The 21,513-nt window shown below is 32.8% G+C and overlaps 3 protein-coding genes, 1 long non-coding RNA gene and 1 pseudogene across 4 annotated transcripts; 2 read left to right on the top strand and 3 right to left on the bottom strand.

Annotated features, from left to right (window-relative positions):
• Positions 1 to 1,364: 1,364 nt before the first annotated feature.
• Positions 1,365 to 5,261, bottom strand: EMB2777 (Sas10/U3 ribonucleoprotein (Utp) family protein). Its single transcript, XM_079024473.1, has 15 exons — positions 5,058 to 5,261; positions 4,821 to 4,912; positions 4,665 to 4,740; positions 4,446 to 4,585; positions 4,197 to 4,358; positions 3,983 to 4,116; positions 3,812 to 3,899; positions 3,545 to 3,724; positions 3,323 to 3,469; positions 3,046 to 3,245; positions 2,852 to 2,957; positions 2,520 to 2,776; positions 2,359 to 2,422; positions 2,189 to 2,257; positions 1,365 to 1,619 (listed from the first exon to the last, which is right to left on the bottom strand). The coding sequence occupies exons 1-15, from the start codon at positions 5,155 to 5,157 to the stop codon at positions 1,488 to 1,490; spliced, it is 1,947 nt and encodes a 648-aa protein (XP_078880599.1). The 5' UTR covers positions 5,158 to 5,261; the 3' UTR covers positions 1,365 to 1,487.
• Positions 5,262 to 7,443: 2,182 nt separating this feature from the next.
• LOC145090412 (uncharacterized) lies at positions 7,444 to 8,569 on the bottom strand. The gene is made up of 3 exons (XR_013701552.1): positions 8,446 to 8,569; positions 7,694 to 8,354; positions 7,444 to 7,610 (listed from the first exon to the last, which is right to left on the bottom strand). It is a non-coding gene; the product is annotated as an uncharacterized LOC145090412 (long non-coding RNA).
• A 2,715-nt stretch (positions 8,570 to 11,284) lies between these two features.
• On the top strand, positions 11,285 to 11,412 carry LOC145091027 (5S ribosomal RNA; annotated as a pseudogene).
• Positions 11,413 to 15,185: 3,773 nt separating this feature from the next.
• Positions 15,186 to 18,425, bottom strand: LOC145086651 (O-fucosyltransferase 1-like). The gene is made up of 9 exons (XM_079024470.1): positions 18,266 to 18,425; positions 17,993 to 18,167; positions 17,710 to 17,788; positions 17,536 to 17,606; positions 17,302 to 17,390; positions 17,102 to 17,225; positions 16,706 to 16,989; positions 15,944 to 16,073; positions 15,186 to 15,825 (listed from the first exon to the last, which is right to left on the bottom strand). Exons 1-9 carry the CDS (start codon positions 18,271 to 18,273, stop codon positions 15,298 to 15,300), a joined length of 1,488 nt encoding a protein of 495 aa, XP_078880596.1. The 5' UTR covers positions 18,274 to 18,425; the 3' UTR covers positions 15,186 to 15,297.
• A 126-nt stretch (positions 18,426 to 18,551) lies between these two features.
• LOC145086652 (uncharacterized) lies at positions 18,552 to 19,663 on the top strand. The gene is made up of 2 exons (XM_079024471.1): positions 18,552 to 19,011; positions 19,361 to 19,663. Exons 1-2 carry the CDS (start codon positions 18,598 to 18,600, stop codon positions 19,529 to 19,531), a joined length of 585 nt encoding a protein of 194 aa, XP_078880597.1. The 5' UTR covers positions 18,552 to 18,597; the 3' UTR covers positions 19,532 to 19,663.
• Positions 19,664 to 21,513: the final 1,850 nt, after the last annotated feature.

Raw genomic sequence — 21,513 nt, 5'->3', positions numbered from 1 at the left:
TAACTTTATTTTTTTTGTACACATTTAACCATTTAACAAGTTAAATGGTCAAATATGTACAAAAAAAAAGTTGTCTAAATGTGAACACTTTTTTTTACAAATTTCTTAAATTTTTTTATAATTTCTTACAACATTTTTATGATATTTTTTCACATTTTTTTTACAAATTTCTTAAAAAATTTTATATTTTCTTACAACATTTTTATGATATTTTTTTCTTATAGGTTTTTCTAATACAATGTTTTAAACTTTATTTATAATTTTTTTTTCAACTTTTTTTGTACTTTCATATAATTTTAATACAAGTGCTTTTAAACCTAATATTTTATAAATGTTTTAGAATTCTCTTACAAGTTTTTTACTTGTTTTTTTACATTTTCATATAATTTTTTTATAACTTTCATACATTTATTTCTAAACTTTCTTTACAATATTTTTAATATGTTTCACAGATTTTTTATGACAATTTAATATTTTATTTATAACATTTTAAAATACTTTCGTTAAATAGTAGTTTAAAACGTTGTATTAAAAAAATTAAAAGTTTATAAACTTCTAAGTAAAAAGCATTAAAAAGTTGGAATAATTTTAAAACATTTACATTATATAGATTTTTTTTTGTTTTTTTTATTTGGTAAGTAATATTTTCTTTTTAAGTTTTTAAAAGGTCCTCCATACTTGTTGTTACACATTTAATTTATTTAATATTATTGTTTTTTTTTTTTGAAATGGAACTTCCCTAACGAGGGTTTCCAGGCCAACTTTCGCGCACCGACTAATCCCCCGCTGCAAACATAAAGCTTTCACGCACCGACTAGATGCTATTTACTTTAAAAATATTGTATGCTTCAAAACAAAAGAAAAAAATATAAGAGGCTATATAAAATATTTCACAAAACAAAAACATATTTGTTAATTAAAAAATAAAGTTTAAAATTGATAAATATTTAATTAATATTTAGGAAATTATGGATATTTTAAAAATAAAATTTGAAAAAAATAATACAAAAAACTATGAAAAATAACAATTAACCAAAACCGTTAACCGACAAAAACCATTAACCATAACCAATATTAACCATACCCAATGACTACCAAAATGCATTAACCGATCATAATGGTTATGGTTCAGTTTTGACCAATAACCGAACCAAACCACCCCATATACACCCCTAATCTTTACCTTGCCAAAACGGTCTCATTATGACAAACGGGTTTTTTTTAACATTAACAGATAATAATAGATTGGGTTTTTATTTGTGGTTTCCTTTTATTATAATCACTTTAATTATCTTTTAAGATTACGATTAAGCACCTTTTTCCATCACACCCACATCAACCAAGGAAGATTCATCATTCATCAGTTACTTAAAAATACTTTCATGATTTCAATCTAACAATTTAAAAATACATCTAACAACAAAATTTGTGGTAATTTCATTTTCATCATCACATCACCTTAAAATTAGAAGTATAAAAAAAAATGGTCAACTCTTGAATCGAATACTTCGGCTGAGAGTATTATTAATACCAGACCCTTCACCACCATATGGACCTGTTGGCGTCCTGTGTGCACGTACTTGCCCTTTCCTAGCAACTTCTTTCTTCTTGTGTTTCAACTGCACAAAATTAGTATATACTTTTAGCTTTCAAATTTTGGCCCCCACAATTTTGTATATTGGCAGGTATGCTCCCTATAAATTTTGGGTTACAAACTTTCACCACAAGACTTTTCTATATTCGCATGTTTGGTCCCTGGACTTTCGTATTTTTATAAATGAATAGTATAGTTTTAGCTTTTCAAACTTTGGCCAGAACAGTTTTGTGTATTGGCAGGTTTGGTCCCTATAAATTTTGGGTTTCAAACATTCACCGGAAGACTTTCCAATATTGGCATGTTTGGTCCCTGGACTTTCATATATTAAGTTATTAACAAATGAATAGTATACTTTTAGTTTTCATATTTTGGCCACAACAGTTTTGTATATTAGCAACTTTAGTATATTGGCAGGTTTAAAACTTTCACAACAGTTTGGTCTCTAAAATTTTTGGGTTTAAAACTTTCACCACAAGACTTTAGTATATTGGTTTGGGTTTCAGACTTTCATATATTGGCAAATTTAGTCCCTAGACTTTCAAATATTGGCAAGAAATTTAAGTATGTTGCTATTAATGATATTCAACATACCTTGTATTTCTTTCTTGGATTTTTCAAATCTTTGTTGCGTTTGCGAGTCAACCCTCTGTTCTTCTCCATCTGTACAAAATCAAAAACAATAAGTTTTTTATCAAAGAAATATAATATATTAATTAAATAATCATAAATGTCATGAATATAATAATAATAAATATAATTACCGCATAATTGATGTGACGTTTCCCATCAACCAAAGTTTCTGGCATTGCAACCACAGGAGCAGTTCTACAAAACCAAAAAAAAATAAAAAATAAAAAAATCACAATATGCCTTTACAAATTTATAATATATAACAAAAAAAATGATTTCAATATATATATACCTAGAATACTTTTGTGCTTTAGCAGCTAGTTTGGCATCACGTTTTATTTTGGTTTCTTTATAAAGATCAGTCTCTGATTCTGTCTCGCCATCTTCATTTGAGTCATCATCAACTCCATTAGCCTCAAGGGTAGTTTCGTCATTTTGCATATCATCATCAGAATGGATTCCAGCACTTGCAAGAACCCGTGTTTCATGCTTTCTTCGCCTCTCTCCAATGTCATCTCTCTTTGGTAAATCATCATCTCCAGATATAACCTTTTTAACAAAAACATCAAATTTTTTTAAAAAAAAAATCATTAAAAAAAATTGTTATACAAAATTCTTTCTTACCCTGGGCTTCTTTATCTGAGTAACAAGTTGTGAAAGTCTAGACTTATTTTGGCTTCCATCAATATTAAACGTCTCATCATCAAAATCATCAAAAGCCTCAAACTTTCTGCTTAATTTTTACATAAAAATTAAAAATTATACTTCAGACATTTTATTTAACCAAAAAGAATCAAAGTTACAAGAATAAAAGATACCCGTTTAATGGTTTTGCATTCTTTTTAATCCCATCTGTTTTTGATGCTTTTATATTAAATACACCTTTTTGCTTTAGTTTCTCCTCAAGGGCAGCTCTGACTTTTAACATTTCAACACTTTGTAAGCCACGTTTCTCATTCTCTTTATCATTCTCACGCTTACGTTTTCCTCCATTAACAATTTTGGTTTCCACATGAGGCTAAATATATAACAAGAAATGTAAAATTAGATGTTTATACAAGAAATTAAAGAATGTGAAAATAGTCAAATACTAACTTCTTTTTGTGTTTCTGAGAGTTCAATTGTGGGCTTGTGAGTGTTGATAGTAGGTGAAATCTCAATCTCATTTATTGTTGTTGTGGAAACATGTTTTTTGAGATAATCTTCAACCTCAAACGATAGATTTTCATCAAGTGGTTTCATCTGCATTAATAGGGAAATAGAGTAAACTTGTTTTTATGAATATAGGGGTAGAATGGTAATTTTTACAAAACTAACCTTGTCTAACAAGTTCTTAATCTCCACAAGGCGAGCAAGAACAGGGTGATCAAGAACTGAATGCCCTTCGGATTTAAGAAGAAGATGAAAGGTGATTGCTTGACAATATGAAAGTAGAAGTTGCTTTTTCAACTCCATATATTGTATTCCAGGTTTATTTAAATTCTTCTCTTCTTTAAGCTTCACAAAAATAAAATAAAAAATATAAACTTTAGGATCTTTATTAAGTTTAATCATTTATGATGCCACTTAAAGAATAAAGATTACCTTGTTTAAAATTGGGTCAACTTTGGTCTCAAGCTGGTCAACAGCTTGATTTAGCTCTGATAACAAACCAACTAATTCTGGAGCTGAGCTGTTGAGCAAAAGATTGTTCAAGGAAATGTTATTATTTATAAAATTTGATTCAAAACAAGAAAAGTAATTAAAAGAACTCACTTGTATACAATGTCCATTTGTTCTTCTTTTGACAAAGCACTTGGATCCTTCATAACTATTTCAACACCAGTATCAGTATCATCTTCATTGTCCACTTTGGATTTTGATGAAACTTTTCCCTTTTTCATTTTTTCCTGAAATAATCATTTTAATAGATGACTCCTAAAGCATATATATGATATAACAGATGTTGTAAAAGATTTTGAATTTATACCTCAAATGTAGGTTCTTCTTCATCTTCATCTTCATCTTCATCATCATCATCATCATCATCATCATCATCATCAAGACCATGGTCTGCATTTGAATATAACTTTGTTTTTTCATTTTGTAGCCTCACAACTTCTGCTTCTTCTTCATCTTCACTTGATTCTCCCTTTTGAAGCAATATAAAAAACATTACTTCAGGTTTAATTTAATTCAATATTATTGTCTTTGGAAAATATAATCATATGTTGTTTACCTTATCATTGTCATAATATATGTTTTTGCCCCTTCCCCAAGCTACACTTTTTTTCTCTTTATCTTCTTCTTCATCATCATCCTGTGTTTCATCCTTGGCGCCTCCAATCTTTGCCTTTAAACTTTTTTGTTGTTTTGCAACTATCAACAACAATGAAATAAAACAAAATCAAAAAGGAATTTGAGGCATTCAAAACTAAAATCGGTCGATTGATCTTACTTTTTGCAGCTAATGTGTCATCTTCATCTTCATCTTCATCATCATCCTCATCATCATCTTCATCATCACTTCCATCCTGTAAACAATAATATATAATTAAATCAAAACGCGAGGAATAAAGTTTTGAAAAACAAAGAGGAAAGCTATCGGAAAAACCTCGATTTCAAAGACATGTTGGTCATTATCTTCGTCAGATTCCGCAATATCATCGTCTAGGTCTAATGGAACTATATCCCTCTGCTTATGAACTGAAATAAAAATATAAAAGAATCATAAACAGTTATAAAACAAAGTCACAGACACCTAGGCAAACAATAACTTTTTCGTTAAATGGAATTGGACAGATACAATACACACATACATAGTGGTTGAGAGAAAGATTGGTAAACTTACAAACATCAATTTCGTCGTCCATGTCGGAGTCTGAAAAAGTAGATAGTGATTTCTGAGGGGTTTTCTTGTTACTGCTCTGACCCTTTGATCCTTTCGCCATTATCACTCAACAGAAAGATATTCGAGATAGAAAAGAGAAGGACCGATTAGCATACGAAAGAGGCGCCGCTCACCTTACTTCAAAGGTAGAGCTCGATTAAACCCCAGTTTACAGGGTTTCTATATCAGACAGATGTTTTCTTGGGTTTTACTTATACAAGAATCATCCCTTGGCTATTCTTTATTTTACATTTTTCTCCCTTTCACAATATATTTTGAATAAATAGCCCATGTCTCATTTTTCAAACATTTGGTACACAAATTACTATCGTTTATTTCGATACAAATTACCAACGTTTATTAAATTTCCATTTTTGGATTTCAATGATATATAATATTTTCACTTATTAAATGTTCATTTTAGATTTCAATGATATTTTTCTATATCCGGAAAACTCTTTATATATATATATATATATATATATATATATATATATATATATATATATATATATATATATATATATATATATATATGGTTAGGTTATTTTGTTTTTACTATCTATTGTGTGCATGTTTGACTGATTCTGGACCAATCATTTTAGTTATTTTAATAAAGTAATTAATGCATATTACATGTTGAAGATATAATAGGTATTAATTACATCTTTAGCATTTAATATGCATTAATTACTTTCTTAAAATAACTAAAATGATTGGTCCATAATCAATATGAAAACATTTGAACCTAACTATATATATATATATATATATATATATATATATATATATATATATATATATATATATTGAAGAGAAATTAAATGTCCTCCTACTTTTGTTTCTATAAATCATCTTATCCAATTAAATGATGGCATGTATCATATTAGTATATTAAAATATTATTAAATAAGAATTAAATGTTATATGTCACTATTTAATTAGTAGGAAGATTTTTAGGAACAAAAAATAAAAGAATATTTAATTTCTCATATTTGAAATAGTCAATAGTCATATTTTGAAATATTTAATACCAACCATTTTCAAGTCAATTTTTATGCTTTTGTATGGTTGTATCTCTTTTTCATTTACTATATTTCTTTAATTTTTGTTATATTTAAGTAAAAAACAAAATATTTTCTTAAAAATTCTAACTTGTTGGTTAGATTTATGCTTTTAATTTTTAGAAATCATTTTGTCTGAGATCTGAAATTTAAATCAAAAATGCTTCTTTTTCTTTTTCAAAAAATGATTACACACCAAAACTATAACAAAATATACCAATAATAGATTGTTGCTTAGAAAATTCAAAGTGTTAAAAAAATATACTAAAAATAAAACCTTGTTTAGAGCATTCAATGTGTACATATGGAGTTATAACACCCGTTTCTTGATTCTTGGTATGTAATTCTTTTTGAAATGAATAATAATAATAATAATAATAATAATAATAATAATAATAATAATAATAAGTCCAAGGTCTAAATGGTAATTTTCAGAAATCAAATTTGTTAGACAAATTAGGCTTAGGGTTTATTGTGTCAGCATGTTGAACCCCATGGACTGAACTTGCCAAAACCTATTTCTTGTCTTCTATAATACAGTTACCATGTCTTATTTTCTTACTAGGTTAAACCCGTAGAACCCACAGGTGTTAATTTTAAATAAATTAAAAAATTAATCATGTAATAAAATAATATATCATTAATTTAGAAAAACTTATGAATAGTAATATTGTATTTTTTATAACTTTGTAATTTGTAAGTATTTAATTACACATGTAAATCCACCTATTTAATAAAAGTCATGAGTTTGTATGATGCAACATAATATCACTTTTAGAGCTTTATTCTTATTAAATACATGGAAGTTGTAACGCACTCACAAGACAAACACATGGGTTGTAAAAAAAAGTATTTATTTTTGTTAAACCCTTACTTTTGATGCATGATTCTTGAGAAGAAAAACGTCTCTTTTCCCATTGTAACTTACCACCCAATAAATCATAAAAATGATATTAAGATATGACAAATTATATATGTCGGTAATGTAATAATCATATATAAACTCAATAGAATAAACAACAACTGAAAATTTTAATATAATAAAACAATAAATTAATTTAACTTTAGTTAACAATTAATAAATAAAATTAAAAATAATAAAATTGGGAACTTCAATCTATACGAATAACATACCATTTGCATTTCTAATTAAAAGTGTATAACTTTATATTTTTTATATAGTACCGTCACATTCAATTTCGTTATTTATCTATAGTTAGATTTTTAAAAATGGAAAAATTTAATAAAATTGTTAGATTTAAGAAATAAAGAGTAAATTACAGAAATGGTCCCGTGGAAAAAAGAGTCAAATTAGCGTCAGCACAACACCACATCAAACTTTAACATTAATTCCATCAAAACCTCTAATGCAATTTGCCTCAACACAATAGTAGTACATTAACTATTCTTCTGCCAGTGGGGCTTATGCAATATCTTCTCCTTGCAGTTTCTGCTAAATGATAATAAACATAAGAGGGTTAAATCATTGAATGAAATGTATTATTAGAGTGAAAAATCCAAAGTTAAATTTACCATTTTCGAATAATTTTGATTGCCATATACATGGTCATAAAATCATCGAATCACCTTCCCATGCCTTATATTCTGGATCTTTCTCAGTAGTCGGGTTCAAGGATTTGGTTTAGTTTTTTTTTTTTACTCAAATGAGAAAAACAAAGGGAGTACAATGTTATATTTGGGGTAGAAAGAAAGAAATGTAAGATGATAAACCCACAGTTTGTGAATTGAACAAAACAGTTTAACAGGAAACTCAGGGTTTGTGATGATAAACCCAACCGGATTGATGAACAAAAGGTTCTAAATGGGCACCCTAAAAAAACAAAATGACTAAAAGGACCCTATCAAAATAAGCTCTTAGTTATTATAGTAGTAGTTATTGTAGTTGCTAAAAGATATAATAGTAATACCTAGGTGACCACTAAAACCTATTTCCCAAATAAGGGTAAAAATGTCTTTTCATCGGAATTGGGCACCAGGAAAGGTCTATCTAAAAGACCAGCCAGCAGGGACAACATTGTTAGACATCATGGTTTTACCATCAGTTTTGGTGACCTTAAAAGACAGACTTTGTTGAGATAATTGTTGGATTGCCATAACTCAAACCATTGTTGAACAAAGCACTACTTAATGTTGTTGTGTTTGTGTCATACCGTTGACTATACACAAGAACCACCTATCATATTAACACCAAATCTCAGTCAATTAATCAAAGAATGAGAGAGATAGAGAGAAGAAAAGTAACGATTTGAAGAGTTGAAGATTACCACATAGAAACTTTTTGTAATTCCATTCAACCTATATCTCTGGTAACCAAAAAACCCCTTTTTCACTGTAGGAGTAAATGTATCAAACTTGATAACCATGATAACCAACTATGTATATCAATTAAATTGATTGATGATAAATTTAATAAATAACATGTAATCACTCTATAAATTTCAAAGTTCCCAATTACTAAAGCAATTAAAGATTTCAATTTGAATTTCAATTATAATCAATAACATGTAATGTTGGTATGAAATCACGTAAAGGATATGCAAAGAAAAAACTTACATTTTATTTTGAGGCCTTCGTCGAACTTACCACAAATATTTGTTACAACCCTAAAATGAACCGTCCACACCAGCAAAAGGAAAAAAAAAACTTGTTAGAAAGTGCATATTTCAAGAAGCTTGTAACAGATGTATATGCATTAAGTTATAAATGTCCCGTTTTGTCAATATTATACAACTTGGTTACTTGGAGAGTAATAAGTTTCTATAAACCTCATACAACCCAATTTTTTTAAAACGAAACTGGGCTAAATATATCTTATATGACACCGGTTTAAAATCGGGCTCTATTAGTGCTTTCATATATGATCCTCCTCTAAAAAACGGTTTCGATTAAAATAATGATTAAAAAAACTATTTATAAACAAATGGTTCGGTTTTAATTCAATCGGTTTGACTTTTTTGGGTTGGTTATAAAAAACTGGTTACAATTGTGCATCTGTAATAAGACCCGGTTGCAAAGTTGCTTCCTCTATACCAATGCTATTTAGTTAGAGCTTTCAAATACCACTATTAGCCACCGGTACAATGCTATTTGGTACCTACATATTAAAGAACATATTAGTAAAAGGATATAAATCTAAAACCTGAAACATCAAACATAGGTAAGATCTAATAATTAGTCCACCTTAACTACTTCACATGATAACAATACCTAAATATTTAATTGCTGCATAACTTCAAAAGATTTGATTAATTCTACAGTTATTCCATCAGCAGCAAAATTATCAGCTTTATAAACCTGATAAAAAAAAAAACAGACGTGCACAAAATCACTGTATATAAATTACATAGATATGATATTTTAAAAATAGAAAAGAAAAAAAAAACATTAAAATAATCTAACTTCCATGTGATTGATTTTGTAAAAAAGTTGGAATACTACATGAGATTTACTATGTCTCCTAACACAATGATCGAATAAACAAAATCAATTTGAAAGAAACAATTCAAAACATTCATATTTCAAGCAATGCTTCTCCAATCCACTTGGGTTCTATACTATATAATTCAAAAATAAAAAGATTCTCTTAATTTTCCAAAAAAAATTGAAGTACTCAAAGCAAAAATTCCATATTTATCAAACAGATGGCTTGCATAAGCTTACAATTACAACAACCAATCTAAAGTGTTGTGTACCAACATCAAGGAAAATAGAAACTTAAAAGAGAAATGTTTAATCCATTAAAGGTAGTTTCCAAATTCACATAAGAACACCAGAGAGAAAACATACTTTACTACTTTTGTAGCTTATGGTTGAAATCTGATGTAGTCACTTAGAATTGTCTTCATTGTATGGTATCTGTTCATTTTCATTTCATGTTCATAACACTTTAATCTTCAGGATTCTAGTCTAACTATTTGAAAAAAACGTGGAAGAAATCAAAGGGTTTAGAGAGAAGAAATCAAAGAGGCAAAATCTTACCTAGTTTTTTAATACATGTAATCACAGAAGATAAAAAAATAAAAGCAATAACCTTAAACCTTGAAACTAAAACTCAAAAATGAGAAAATAAATAAAAAAACATACATTGTAACTCACTTATTCTTAATCAACCGGAAGAGAGACGAAGCGAGTAGCAGAGAAGGAAAACATGGGTGGGGAAGGAGAGTAGTGGTGGCGGCAATAGAGAAAGGGAAGTCAACGTACGAACATGTCGAGTGTGTATGTGTGTGTGACAGACGGGAGAAATAACAGAAGCCGGTTATGGAGATGGTGATGGTGATGGTGATGGCGATGGAGAAGTAGGTTCGGCCTCTTTATTTGTCTTTTGTCCTGCTTTTGTCACACAAAAAAACAAAATTGTGTTGTATGTTACGATATCAGGTGCTGCATGCATTTTATCGAACACATTGAATGCTTTATTGATCTCACCAACGCTACAATACCCACTGATCATAACAGTGTAAATTATTACATCAACATATTGGAAGATTAGGGCACAAATTAGTAAAAAGAAATCAGTAACAATCGATTAAAAATGAATAAATGAGAACCAGAAGTCGAAGTTAAGCATAAGGTGGATGAGTGAAGAAGAAATGAATATAGAAAAAGATGGTTGGATGAGTGAAGAAGATGAAGTTACCATGAATAACCAGGGATCAGATCTAACCCACTTCCAAGCCGATGTGGGATCAGATCAGATCTAACCCACTTTCACCAAGTGGGTTAGATCTGATCCCACATCGGCTTGGAAGGAGAACGAAACATTTCCTTATAAAGGGGTGTGGATACCTTCCCTAACACAACGCGTTTTAAAGTCGTGAGGGCAGCAGATCCCATAAGAACTCTGCAGTTAAGTGTGCTCGGGCGGGAGTAGTACCAGGATGGGTGACCCCCTGGGAAGTCCTCGTGCCGAGTGGCCCAAAGCGGACAATATTGTGATACGTGCCAGATGGGGATGTTACAAATGGTATCAGAGCTAGGGCACGGGTCGATGTGTTCGACGGGGACGTCGAACCCTATAATGGGGGGTGAAAGTGGGTTAGATCTGATCCCACATCGGCTTGGAAGGGGAACTAAACACTCCTTATAAGGGGTGTGGATACCTTACTTGTCACAACGCGTTTTAAAGCCGTGAGGGCAGCAGATCCCATAAGAACTCTGCAGTTAAGCGTGCTCGGGCGGGAGTAGTACCAGGATGGGTGACCCCCTGGGAAGTCCTCGTGCCGAGTGGCCCAAAGCGGACAATATTGTGATACGTGCCAGATGGGGATGTTACACATGTGATTCAACCTAGGAGGTTATAAAGGCACTTATATGAGTTTACTACCATGAGTTCACGGCCCAAGGGAGTTTACGGCCGTAAACTCATGGTTACTCATGGGTTAGTGCATGTTTGAAGTCTAGGGAATTATTTAGGGACATTAGCTCTAGCCTAGGGTGAGAAATACCACCTTCTTTGGAGTTTTTGAGGTGTTCACGGTCCAAATGAGTTTACTACCGTAAACTCATGGCCAAATATGTTTATGAGGGTCTTAAAGGTCATAAGGAAGCATTCTAAATTCATGCCTAAGCCCTTGGAAGTGTTTGTGGCATCAAAACACCCCTCACTTGAGTTTTCAGCCCATAGACCATTTGGTCATGTGTTTGTGGCCGTAAACACTTGTGGGTGTTGGTATTTTGGTTGTTTTGGGTCCTAGACACATCATGGAAAAAAGCTATGCTAGTCTCTTGGCTTAAGGGTGGCATTTAGGGCATTTTGACACCCTAAAATGGAGTTCACGGCCCAAGAACTTCCTTGGCCGTGAAATCACTTTTAGTCCTTGATTTTAAATGATTTTGATGCCTAAACATGTCAAGGTTTGTCCCATGTTTGGTTTCCAAGGTCTAGGGGGCATTGGGCACACTTTGGCCCTTAAAATGGAGTTTACTCCCCAAGGTGTTCTTGGGCGGTAAACTCACATATCTTGGTGTTTTCCTATGATTTCTAGTGTGTTAAGCATATATGAAGCTTTAAAACAACACTAGATAGAAGTACTCACTTTCCGGAACAAAAGTCCGAAGATCCTTGAGAGAGAATTCGGCTTTTCTCTAGTTGGAAATGTAACTAATGAATAATTTGGTTCAGAATCCTATATATAGTCCTGGGATTTTTGGCAGAAAATATTTTATTCCCGGAATGAACTCTAATATCATAGAGTTTTGGAATAACAGAGTTGCACAAAACCAAGTCCAACCTCTCTCCTGATATCTCCTTAAGTGTAAATCCTGAATTGCTCAAACTTATCCCAAAAGTTTGAAAGTTAGCAGAAACAGACTTGGCTTCTATTGACGTGGTTGGTTTCATTGAATGTAAATTTTTGGGTTGTCACAATATGTGACCTACTGCAAGTACTTTGAAGCACAACCCCATACAGATCTACATCCCCTATGTAGATACTGGATAACTGGAAAACCATTGGTACCATCATGACCTAAGTTTACATAGTATTGCATCTATTTAGGTCGAATCGAACGTTTGTCTTACCTTTTTTTAATTTCCAGCAAAGAGATACACTACATCTATGTGAATTAAATCTCAAATCTTTATAGTAAAGACGTAGATGAGATGCCTTGAACCACAACCCCCACTGCAAATAAAAAAATTGCACCTGTTAAATCTCTCAGGGTATGGGAGCGACGGCGGCAATACGATTGCCGAATGAATGAGATCTCTAGTTAGTAATCAATTAAGATATTGATTCAAGGCTCTGCTCAATTTCTAACAACAAAATTAGGGTTAAAATGAATGGGTATATAACTATAATCATATACATAAAGAAATTGATAAATAATTTTGGAAACGATTATCTTCAACAATATCCGTGATTTGGGTGCTGATTTATTGCACAGTAGTTGGAAACTCTTAATTGTTTCCAATGAAGAGCGAGAATGAAGGCGGATGGGGTACTAAAAGGCACAAAGGGCATTATCGGAACTTCACTTGGAAACTTTGAGCGGGAAAAGTAGCTTGGGAGGGGCTTAGCAACTGCCACATGGCATAATTGTATTGTTTTATTATAATAGAGGATTTTGTTGTTTGCATTGATCGTTTAAGGAAACTTTAACCAACAACTATGACTTCAACTTCAAATCGTGAAGTTGAAGTTTATATGGAGGGTTTGAATGGATCAGATGAAGAATAATATGTTGCTTCTTCAATGGACAATATAATATGTGATCCTTCTTTGAATGATTTGGTGAAATTGCCTGATGAAGAGTTTAACAATGGAGAGGACAAAGATTAGAAAATTAGGGACCAATTTCTTGTATGTAACACTAGGATACCTTGGAATAAAATGGAACCACACTTACGAGCTATGTAGTCAATAGCGGCGCTATAGCGGTTAGCGGAGATAAAGAAACGCTATTTCAAAATAGCGGTGGCGCTATTAGCGCCGCTATTTACCGCGATTATGGTCACCGCTATAGCGGCGCTATAATCGCTATTTGAATAAATTCCATTTTTGAGAAATTTTACATAAAAAAATGTTTTTTTCTGTCATTCCATTGAATAAAATTGTTTTTCTTAGCCCAAACCAAAACTTTTGTGTAATTCCATTAAATAAAATTGTAACTTTGTTACTGTCATAACTTCCATTGAAACCTTGTATGTGTTGTCTTGCTAATTGTGTTGAAAACTTGAAGTACTACATTATGATTAACTATCAAATTACTTAATAATTTTACTTGGTAACTATAATTGTGTTAAAATATGATAAAATAGTAAGTATTTCATATGTTTTCTTGTTGATTGTGTTAAAGTATGATTAATTGTGACATTGGTAACTGATCTGTAAAATATGATTAACTAATTATGATATGTGAAGTATGATTAACTAAATATGATATGTGAATTATGATTTACTGATTAACTACTTAACTGGATTGGGTTGAACTTCGAAGTACGATTTACTGATTAATACTCTAATATATATATATATATATATATATATATATATATATATATATATATATATATATATATATATATATATAAATTCTAAATAATATAAAAACGCTATATCACCGTTATACCGCCGTGAGAACCGCGATTTCAAATAGCGGCAGATGACCGCTATTATATTTTTTACCGCGGTAATTGCTTAGCTTGCGAGAGCCCAAAAACTCAATTGGATATTGAAAATGGTAAGAAATAATTTGATACGATGGAGTGTCTGAAACGCAATTTGATATTGAAAATGGTAAGAAATGATTTTATCTATATGTATTCTATGCGTATATTAAATTTAATTCTTTCATAACTTTTGTAGCTAATTTAGAACATCAATCTCATATGGTTGACGGGATAGAAATTGATGTACCTATTATCCAGATAGAAATTGATGTATCGTGCAAAGCTCAAACCAAGAAACGGCATCTAAATAAGGATGGAGGTGGATCTACGTAGGACAACCCTGTTAATTTTGAATACTAGATTTAGTAGTCGAAATGGGACAAAACTCTAGTTTTTTGTGATGATTTTTGATATTTGGAATCTAGTATTCCTATTATTTTGTTATTGAAATGTAATGACATTATGTCACTTTAACAAGTTATATTATCTGTTTTGCATTTTGTTCCATTTTTAACATGTTTTAAGTCATATTTCAAGTCTGGTATGTTCAAGACCCAAACCAAGGGCAAAATGGCCATCTCCGATTTCTGTTTTCCTTTCGTGTGACAGCCCTCCCCCAAAGAATTTTTCCTGTTTTTTTCTATGTTTCCATTTTTACCCCTGCCCCAAGCAACCAAATCTGTTTGCTTCTAACAGCTGTGTTTTTTCAAGTCTTTGGGTAGTCCAATAGCTTAGTTTAATGATAAATAATGCAATGATATATACCTGAACCCAACCCTATATATGTTGCATGTTATTCGGATCGACCTATAAACCCGATTCCAATTTTAGACCCGATTCTATTCGTCTTAATCGGGTTCGGGTCAGTAGTTATTACACAAACAACATTGCTTTTACAAGACTCCAAAATCAAAGTATATTTATAGACTTAAATACAAATGTAACCATGTCAAGAAAGAATCAAACCTAAAATACTAATAACTCTCATTTCTCAAAACCCTACCTACATCATATCATTCGGACATCTATGAGCCGGATTTACACCCAACTTTTGACAAAAACACTCGGGCCAAGAATTCGTATAAAAAGACTCGGGTGACACGCGCTTATGGGGCCCACCAAAACTAGTCCTCATCATAACCCGTCTAACCGCTTCTTCAAACCCATCAACCCGACCCTTTTCCCGATCGATAAAAACCGGAGCAAGGCCTTTTCTATCGGGCCTAATCGCGGTCCGGAAGCCCAAGTAGAGGCGATGGCCCAAAAGGTTATTGGCAAAGTTGCTTGGGCCATCATACGTTGGCATGAAAATGTCTGATAACAGACAGACCATGTAATCAACAGCTGAACCGATTAAGCCCTGAGCATTGGATTTAAGGTCGGTGGTGGGGTCCACACTGGTGTGGTTTTCGAGGAGAGGGAATATGGACCGAAACGGGTTCATGAACCGCTCACCGCCGAATAGTTCACCGGCGGCTAGGTATATTCGGGTCGAGGAGTTGAACCCCATTGCGCGTAATATCAAGCCCACCTGTGAATTATATAAAAGTTAAAACACTGTGTTTGGCAGACTGGCTGAAAAGTGAAAAGTTAGCTGGTTGATAAAGTAATAGCGTTTGGTAAAAACTAGTTGATTATATTAAAGGTACCTCTTCAGGAGTTAATGGACATTTTCCAATAGCCCTCCTTTCACTATAAATTAGTTTCTTTTCAGCAAAATTTTCACCACGATATTTTTTCAATATCTTTTGCTCTTCGGGGGAAAATATATCAAAACACCTACCACATAAATAAATAATCAAAAACACACATAATAAACATAGGGAAATCTCCAATAAAGTCACAATATTTTGGGTCAGTTTACACTTTAATCCCAAATTAATTTTTGTTTACAAAAAAAGATAGATTACCGGCTAAAACTTCGGAATAACCCTTTTTGGCCGGTTTCGTAAATTTAACCGGTATCCTGTCTTTTTTCGTTAATTTTTCAAAATATTGGGACTTTTCTGAAGATTATGTTATTTTTTACCAATAAACAAAATTAGTTTTCAAAAAAGTCTCAATATTGTGGTTATTGGTAAAAAATAACGTAATAATATAGATTAGTTCAAGGGTAATCTTAAAAAAAGTCTCAATATTTTTGTTATTGGTAAAAAATAACGTAATCTTTAGAAATGTCTCAATATTTTAACCAATTAACGAAAAAGGACTGAATACTGGTTAAATTCATGAAACCGGCCAAAAAGGGTTATTCTGAAGTTTTAGCTGGTAATCTGTCTTTTTTTGTAAACAAAAATTAATTTGGGATTGAACCGTAAATTGTCCCAAAATATTGGGACTTTATTGGAGATTTCCTATAAACATATTACCATAAATTAATTACAAGAAAAGTAATGGTAACTTAAACTTACCCTGCAAACGAGAGCATATCCATTTCAAATCGAAGATGGATTGACATGAAATGACCTTGTGACTGAAGTTTATCAACTATTTTGTGACTTAATTCCATGATATGTGGCTTAAAAATTAGGGCATGATAATTGACCCTGCATCTTAACCGTTGATATTCAGGGTTATCAATCTCTTCTGCTAATCTATGGGAGAAAGGAGTGAGATAAATTGCACCATGCTCCTTCATTTTCTCCAAAGCAACTGTTGTATACCAATGGATAGGAGCATCTCTTGGTGGCCGAAGCTACAATAAGGAAAGAAATAGCAATGCACTTTTATTTCTTCATATTACAACATTTAACCATGTTTACTAGTATCATGAATATCATGGAAGTTTAAGTAGTTTGAAAACATGCCTGAAAAGCTTTTATCTTCTTTGTCTTTCCATTCTTCTTGATTTCTGGAATGCTTTTTACAATTTGTACATCATGTTGTAATGACTTGATGAAATGATCAACATCATAGATACCCTGGAAACCACTGAAAGAGTAATTCAAATGTTACAGTGACACAATGTTCTAAGGATTAAATGCAACAAAGACATTATTTAAGATACCTGTCATCATGCCAATAGGCATTTGCATCCAACTCGGGCAGCACAAGGGTAGCATTCATAATTCGGGCAGCAAGAACTGCATTACAGATCTACACAAAGTTGCATCCTCAATTACAATGTCATAGTAAATATAGAATATCAATGTATCAACAACTAATTTAATTATCACCTCAAAAGAACACTAAAAATGTGAAAAAAGAGGAATATAAATGGTCAACATTATAAGAAACATACAGCTGTTCTCTGCTGATTCAGACCCCCATTACAACGGACACGCAGATACCCATTACTCTCATTTGGAGGAGCTATGGATGTTTGAAAATAAGAATCAAAGATCAATACAGACTATCAAGATTCAAGAACAGTAGGGTAAGATGGAAACAGATCAAGAACACCAAAAGTACATACGAGGCCAGTCAGATCTTGGAGCAGATGATGGTATCCAACCACCAGAATCAGCAGTATCCCAGAGTTTTTGAACATCAATCTGCGTAAAAATGGAGTTAAAAGTCCATAAGCTATAGAAATGGTTGTTGAAAAAACTAATCAACTTCTTGCAAACAGGTTATGACATCTCGATTTGCATAACGATTCGTGCAGGAGCACAGATTCATAACCAAGTATAATTAAGCAAACGAAGAATTCAACGCAAAAGTAAGTACTGAGCGAAAAGGAATTGTTAAGAAGTGACCTCAGATGGAAAGTCCGATGATGATGATGAACTAGTGTTGAAGAAGTATACGAAGTAGAGAGTCGGAGCAATGAGTAAGATAGCTGCAACTACGAGTTTTCCGAACAGTCCTTTAACTTGCTTCAGCTGGTGTCGGTTATGATGCAATCTTTTGAGCGTCGTTCCTTCTCCGGGCCTGTAAATACACCGGTAAGATCCAAATCCGGTAATATCAGATACGAGAAATCAGACGCACAGACGAACAGATCAATGTGTGTTTTGTGATTGATATACCTCCTCATTTACAGAGACCAGTGGAATACCGAGATCGAACTTTGGTTTCAGTTAAGAAACAGAGAGATTTGATGGTGGAAGGTGGATCTTGTTATGGTTGATGATGACGAGATTTTTGAGTGAAGAATTTAGAAGAACTGGGAGGGAATCATCAAATGAATTGCAGTGGCGGAGGTTGGAGAAATAGGGAGTGTGAAATTCGTGTCGAAAGTAAAAGGTTAGAAACTTCTGGGGCCAAAATGGAATATATGAAAGTTATGTATTAGAAAGTAAAATTGCTAGAAGAACTTTACATACGAAGATCTCCAAAACCCTCACCATAGCCGACGTCAATGGCGAGCCCACGGTTGCTCCTCCGTTCTCCGACACTGAGGACCATATTTACTGTCCACCGCCGATCTGTCTCCTCCACCACTGCGCCTTCTCATCACAATGACCACCAACGCAACCAAGAATATCTTTCCCCCAATCATTATCTCAACAGCTGGAAACCACCGAAGGATCCAAAGGAGGCTCAAGCGAAGCTCGATCAGCTCCGTCGTGACTATGCGAAAAAGGTTAAAGCCGTTCGCAAGGAGTACATCCATGAAATGGAGCTTCAGAGGCTTGAGAAACAGAGGAAAGATGAGATCAAGAAGGAAGCTCTGAGGATTGAAAGTGAAGAGCGTAGAGCCGCTAAAACCGCCGAGAAAAAGGCTAAAGCCGCCGAACGTCAGGTTGCTGAGGAGGAGTTCCGGCAAACTCTGGTACGTCGAATTTCCTTCCATTAATGGTAGAACATTTCAATTTCACCAGTTTTCTCCTTTTCATTCTGTGGATTACCATCGTTCACCCAGTTATCCTCGCATCAAGTATCACCTAGGGTTCACCACAAAGTTAAAGTTGGATTTGGTAAATTAAATGAACACAAATTGTTGTTACTAATCAGGAATTGGTACTCTTATCCTACTCATACAATTACGATTTAGGGTTCCATTGGTAGCATAGTTTATATCATCCATGACATATAGGTTGTTACTCCATTTGATTTAACCCTTGTTTGAATGCTTAAGGCCCTGTAGTATATGTTCCTTATATTGAAATTTGTGGGTGCAGCTGAAAGAAAGAGCCGAGAAGCTTGAATACCACAAGATGAGAGAGAAGAAGATCATGGAGAAGAAGAAAGAGAAGAATGAGTTACTGCGTCGTCAAAGTTCCATATGGATTGATGAAGTTGAACTCGAGAAAAAGATATCAAATGCAATTTTAGATAGTACTCCCCTATGAATCGTGCTTACAAACTCCGATTCTTTTGGTAGATTGAATCTCTCTGTTTTTTTGCCTCTTGTTAAAACCTGCGATGTAGACTTGAAGATGACATTTGGACCCTGGAATAAGACTAGAATTGCGTTTTAGTTTCTTGAAGGCCTTTCAGTCGTATTGATTCACATATGAAAAGTTCTGTTGAGCTCATTAGGGTTTATTGTTGATCAATTAAATTCGTTAAAAATGAAACAGAGTTGGTATGGTTTTCACATTGTGCCTTGGAATTATGAAGTAGGTTCTAATTTCATACTGATTCACAATAATGGGTGTCAATGGAACAAAATTTGTTCATGTGAGTTTCCATTTAGCTTTATTTCATAAAAATATGTTGCATAAACTTACTTCCATGGTTAATTTTTTGATTTTTTTTTAAATTAATTATTTATAAACCTACACCTTGGTGAAGGCTCACCTAGTAACATTTGGACACCCTCCGGGAGACCACAAGTACAAATCTTAGGGTTTCAATCAAGAGTTGATCAGAAGAGGGATGTGTGATGCAGTTTCAAAAAGAGGCTGTTTAGTATATCGCCAAAGATGAGTCTTATCCCCCAAACGTTACAATAGAGGAGAGCCAACGGGGTAGTGGACAACCTATTTTTCTCATGTTATATAAATACCCGTCATAAGTTGTTAATGTTTAAGCATAAATTTATTTTCAAAAATAACATTATATTTAAATAACTAAAAAGATATAAAAAATGTTGACTTGACACTTTTTTTAGTCTTTTTTTTTGGACGACAACATGTCTCAACGGAAACCCCTTCGCATTATTTCAATGAAGACCCCGAGATCCGAATAAAGCAGATACAACCGCTTAGGGATTCCATGGAGAAATTCTCATATGAGGAGATTAAACATTTTTATCAATTTTAAAGAGAGCTTGCGGGGATCAAACTCCCAACCTGCAACAGCATATGGGTATAAAACTCATGTCTCTTCCCAACTAGGCTCCAGGTCATTGACTTTTAGTCTTTGATATCTATGTTATTTTGAAAGTTTTTAAAATTATTATTTATTGATAAAAGCTTCTATAAAAACATTTTTATTTTTATTTTATATGTTTCATTAAATAGATTAATTAATTAAACAAATATAATCATAAGGCAAAATGAAATGTTACTAAATGGACAAAATTGCAAGAATGATCTTTGTGTTATGTCACAACTCGTTAATATGGTTTAGACTTCTGCCAGTGGTCTAAAAGTTTGATTTTATTGCAAGCGTGCTCCAAAATTTTCAAAACTTTTTATAAAGACATATTTGCCCTTGGCATTTTCCTTTTTTATGATAGCTTTAGTGGTATGTGAAAAATCTATATATATGAAAATTTGATGCTCTCTTTCTAGCTTCAATCGGAGCTCTAATGGTTGCTTTAGATTGTTACCATGACATAATGCTATGAAAATGCTTTAACCTTTTTGTTGGCAATGGGTTTGCTATCAATCTTTTTGGAGTTTCTTGTTTTAAAGTCGAAATCAAATCTGATGAAGGGTTTCTTGATCTAAAGTCGAAATCAAGAGTTGAAGAACACATACACACATTCATGAACCCTAAACTCACACGCATACATACACACGAAATCAGATAAGGGTCCATTTTTATTTTTCGTACAAAGCCTTCAAAATCAATGAGATGTTCATGCTTCCTAGTACTAGACGATGAAGACAACCTCAATAATGGCCTACTTGATGAAGATGGAGTTCATTATGATACTGAGGCTAGTAATTCATTTTGATGTTGAGGTTGGCATTTCCCTATACATTGTGGTGTATGGAGGAAAGTGTAACACCCAAGAGTTTGGAAAGCCAAGCATGTAAAGGAAACCCTAAATTTAGGAGGGACTCGGCGAGTCCAAGGAGGAACTCGGCGAGTCCGAACGGGATCCGCGTCGAGGATTAAGTGACCAACTCGGCGAGTCGGCCAAGGCGACTCGGCGAGT

Source organism: Lactuca serriola, chromosome 2 (assembly GCF_051521515.1).
Source record: "Lactuca serriola cultivar US96UC23 chromosome 2, Lser_US96UC23_V15, whole genome shotgun sequence".
NCBI lineage: Eukaryota > Viridiplantae > Streptophyta > Magnoliopsida > Asterales > Asteraceae > Lactuca > Lactuca serriola.
Note: the sequence above shows the minus strand (reverse complement) of the source record. Positions and strands in the feature narration are given on the sequence as shown.

What these genes read in the sequence shown, in the direction of transcription:
- EMB2777 (XM_079024473.1), bottom strand. Translation starts at nt 5,157, where the DNA reads ATGGCGAAAGGATCAAAGGGTCAGAGCAGTAACAAGAAAACCCCTCAG. An exon ending in CAAATGGACATTGTATACAA is followed by an intron (nt 3,900 to 3,982) that starts GTGAGTTCTTTT and finishes TTTGCTCAACAG; the next exon opens with CTCAGCTCCAGAATTAGTTG. An exon ending in TTGACCCAATTTTAAACAAG is followed by an intron (nt 3,725 to 3,811) that starts GTAATCTTTATT and finishes ATTTTTGTGAAG; the next exon opens with CTTAAAGAAGAGAAGAATTT.
- LOC145086651 (XM_079024470.1), bottom strand. An exon ending in TCCAAGATCTGACTGGCCTC is followed by an intron (nt 17,607 to 17,709) that starts GTATGTACTTTT and finishes AAACATCCATAG; the next exon opens with CTCCTCCAAATGAGAGTAAT. An exon ending in GCCTATTGGCATGATGACAG is followed by an intron (nt 17,226 to 17,301) that starts GTATCTTAAATA and finishes TTACTCTTTCAG; the next exon opens with TGGTTTCCAGGGTATCTATG.
- LOC145086652 (XM_079024471.1), top strand. Translation starts at nt 18,598, where the DNA reads ATGGCGAGCCCACGGTTGCTCCTCCGTTCTCCGACACTGAGGACCATA. An exon ending in AGGAGTTCCGGCAAACTCTG is followed by an intron (nt 19,012 to 19,360) that starts GTACGTCGAATT and finishes TTGTGGGTGCAG; the next exon opens with CTGAAAGAAAGAGCCGAGAA.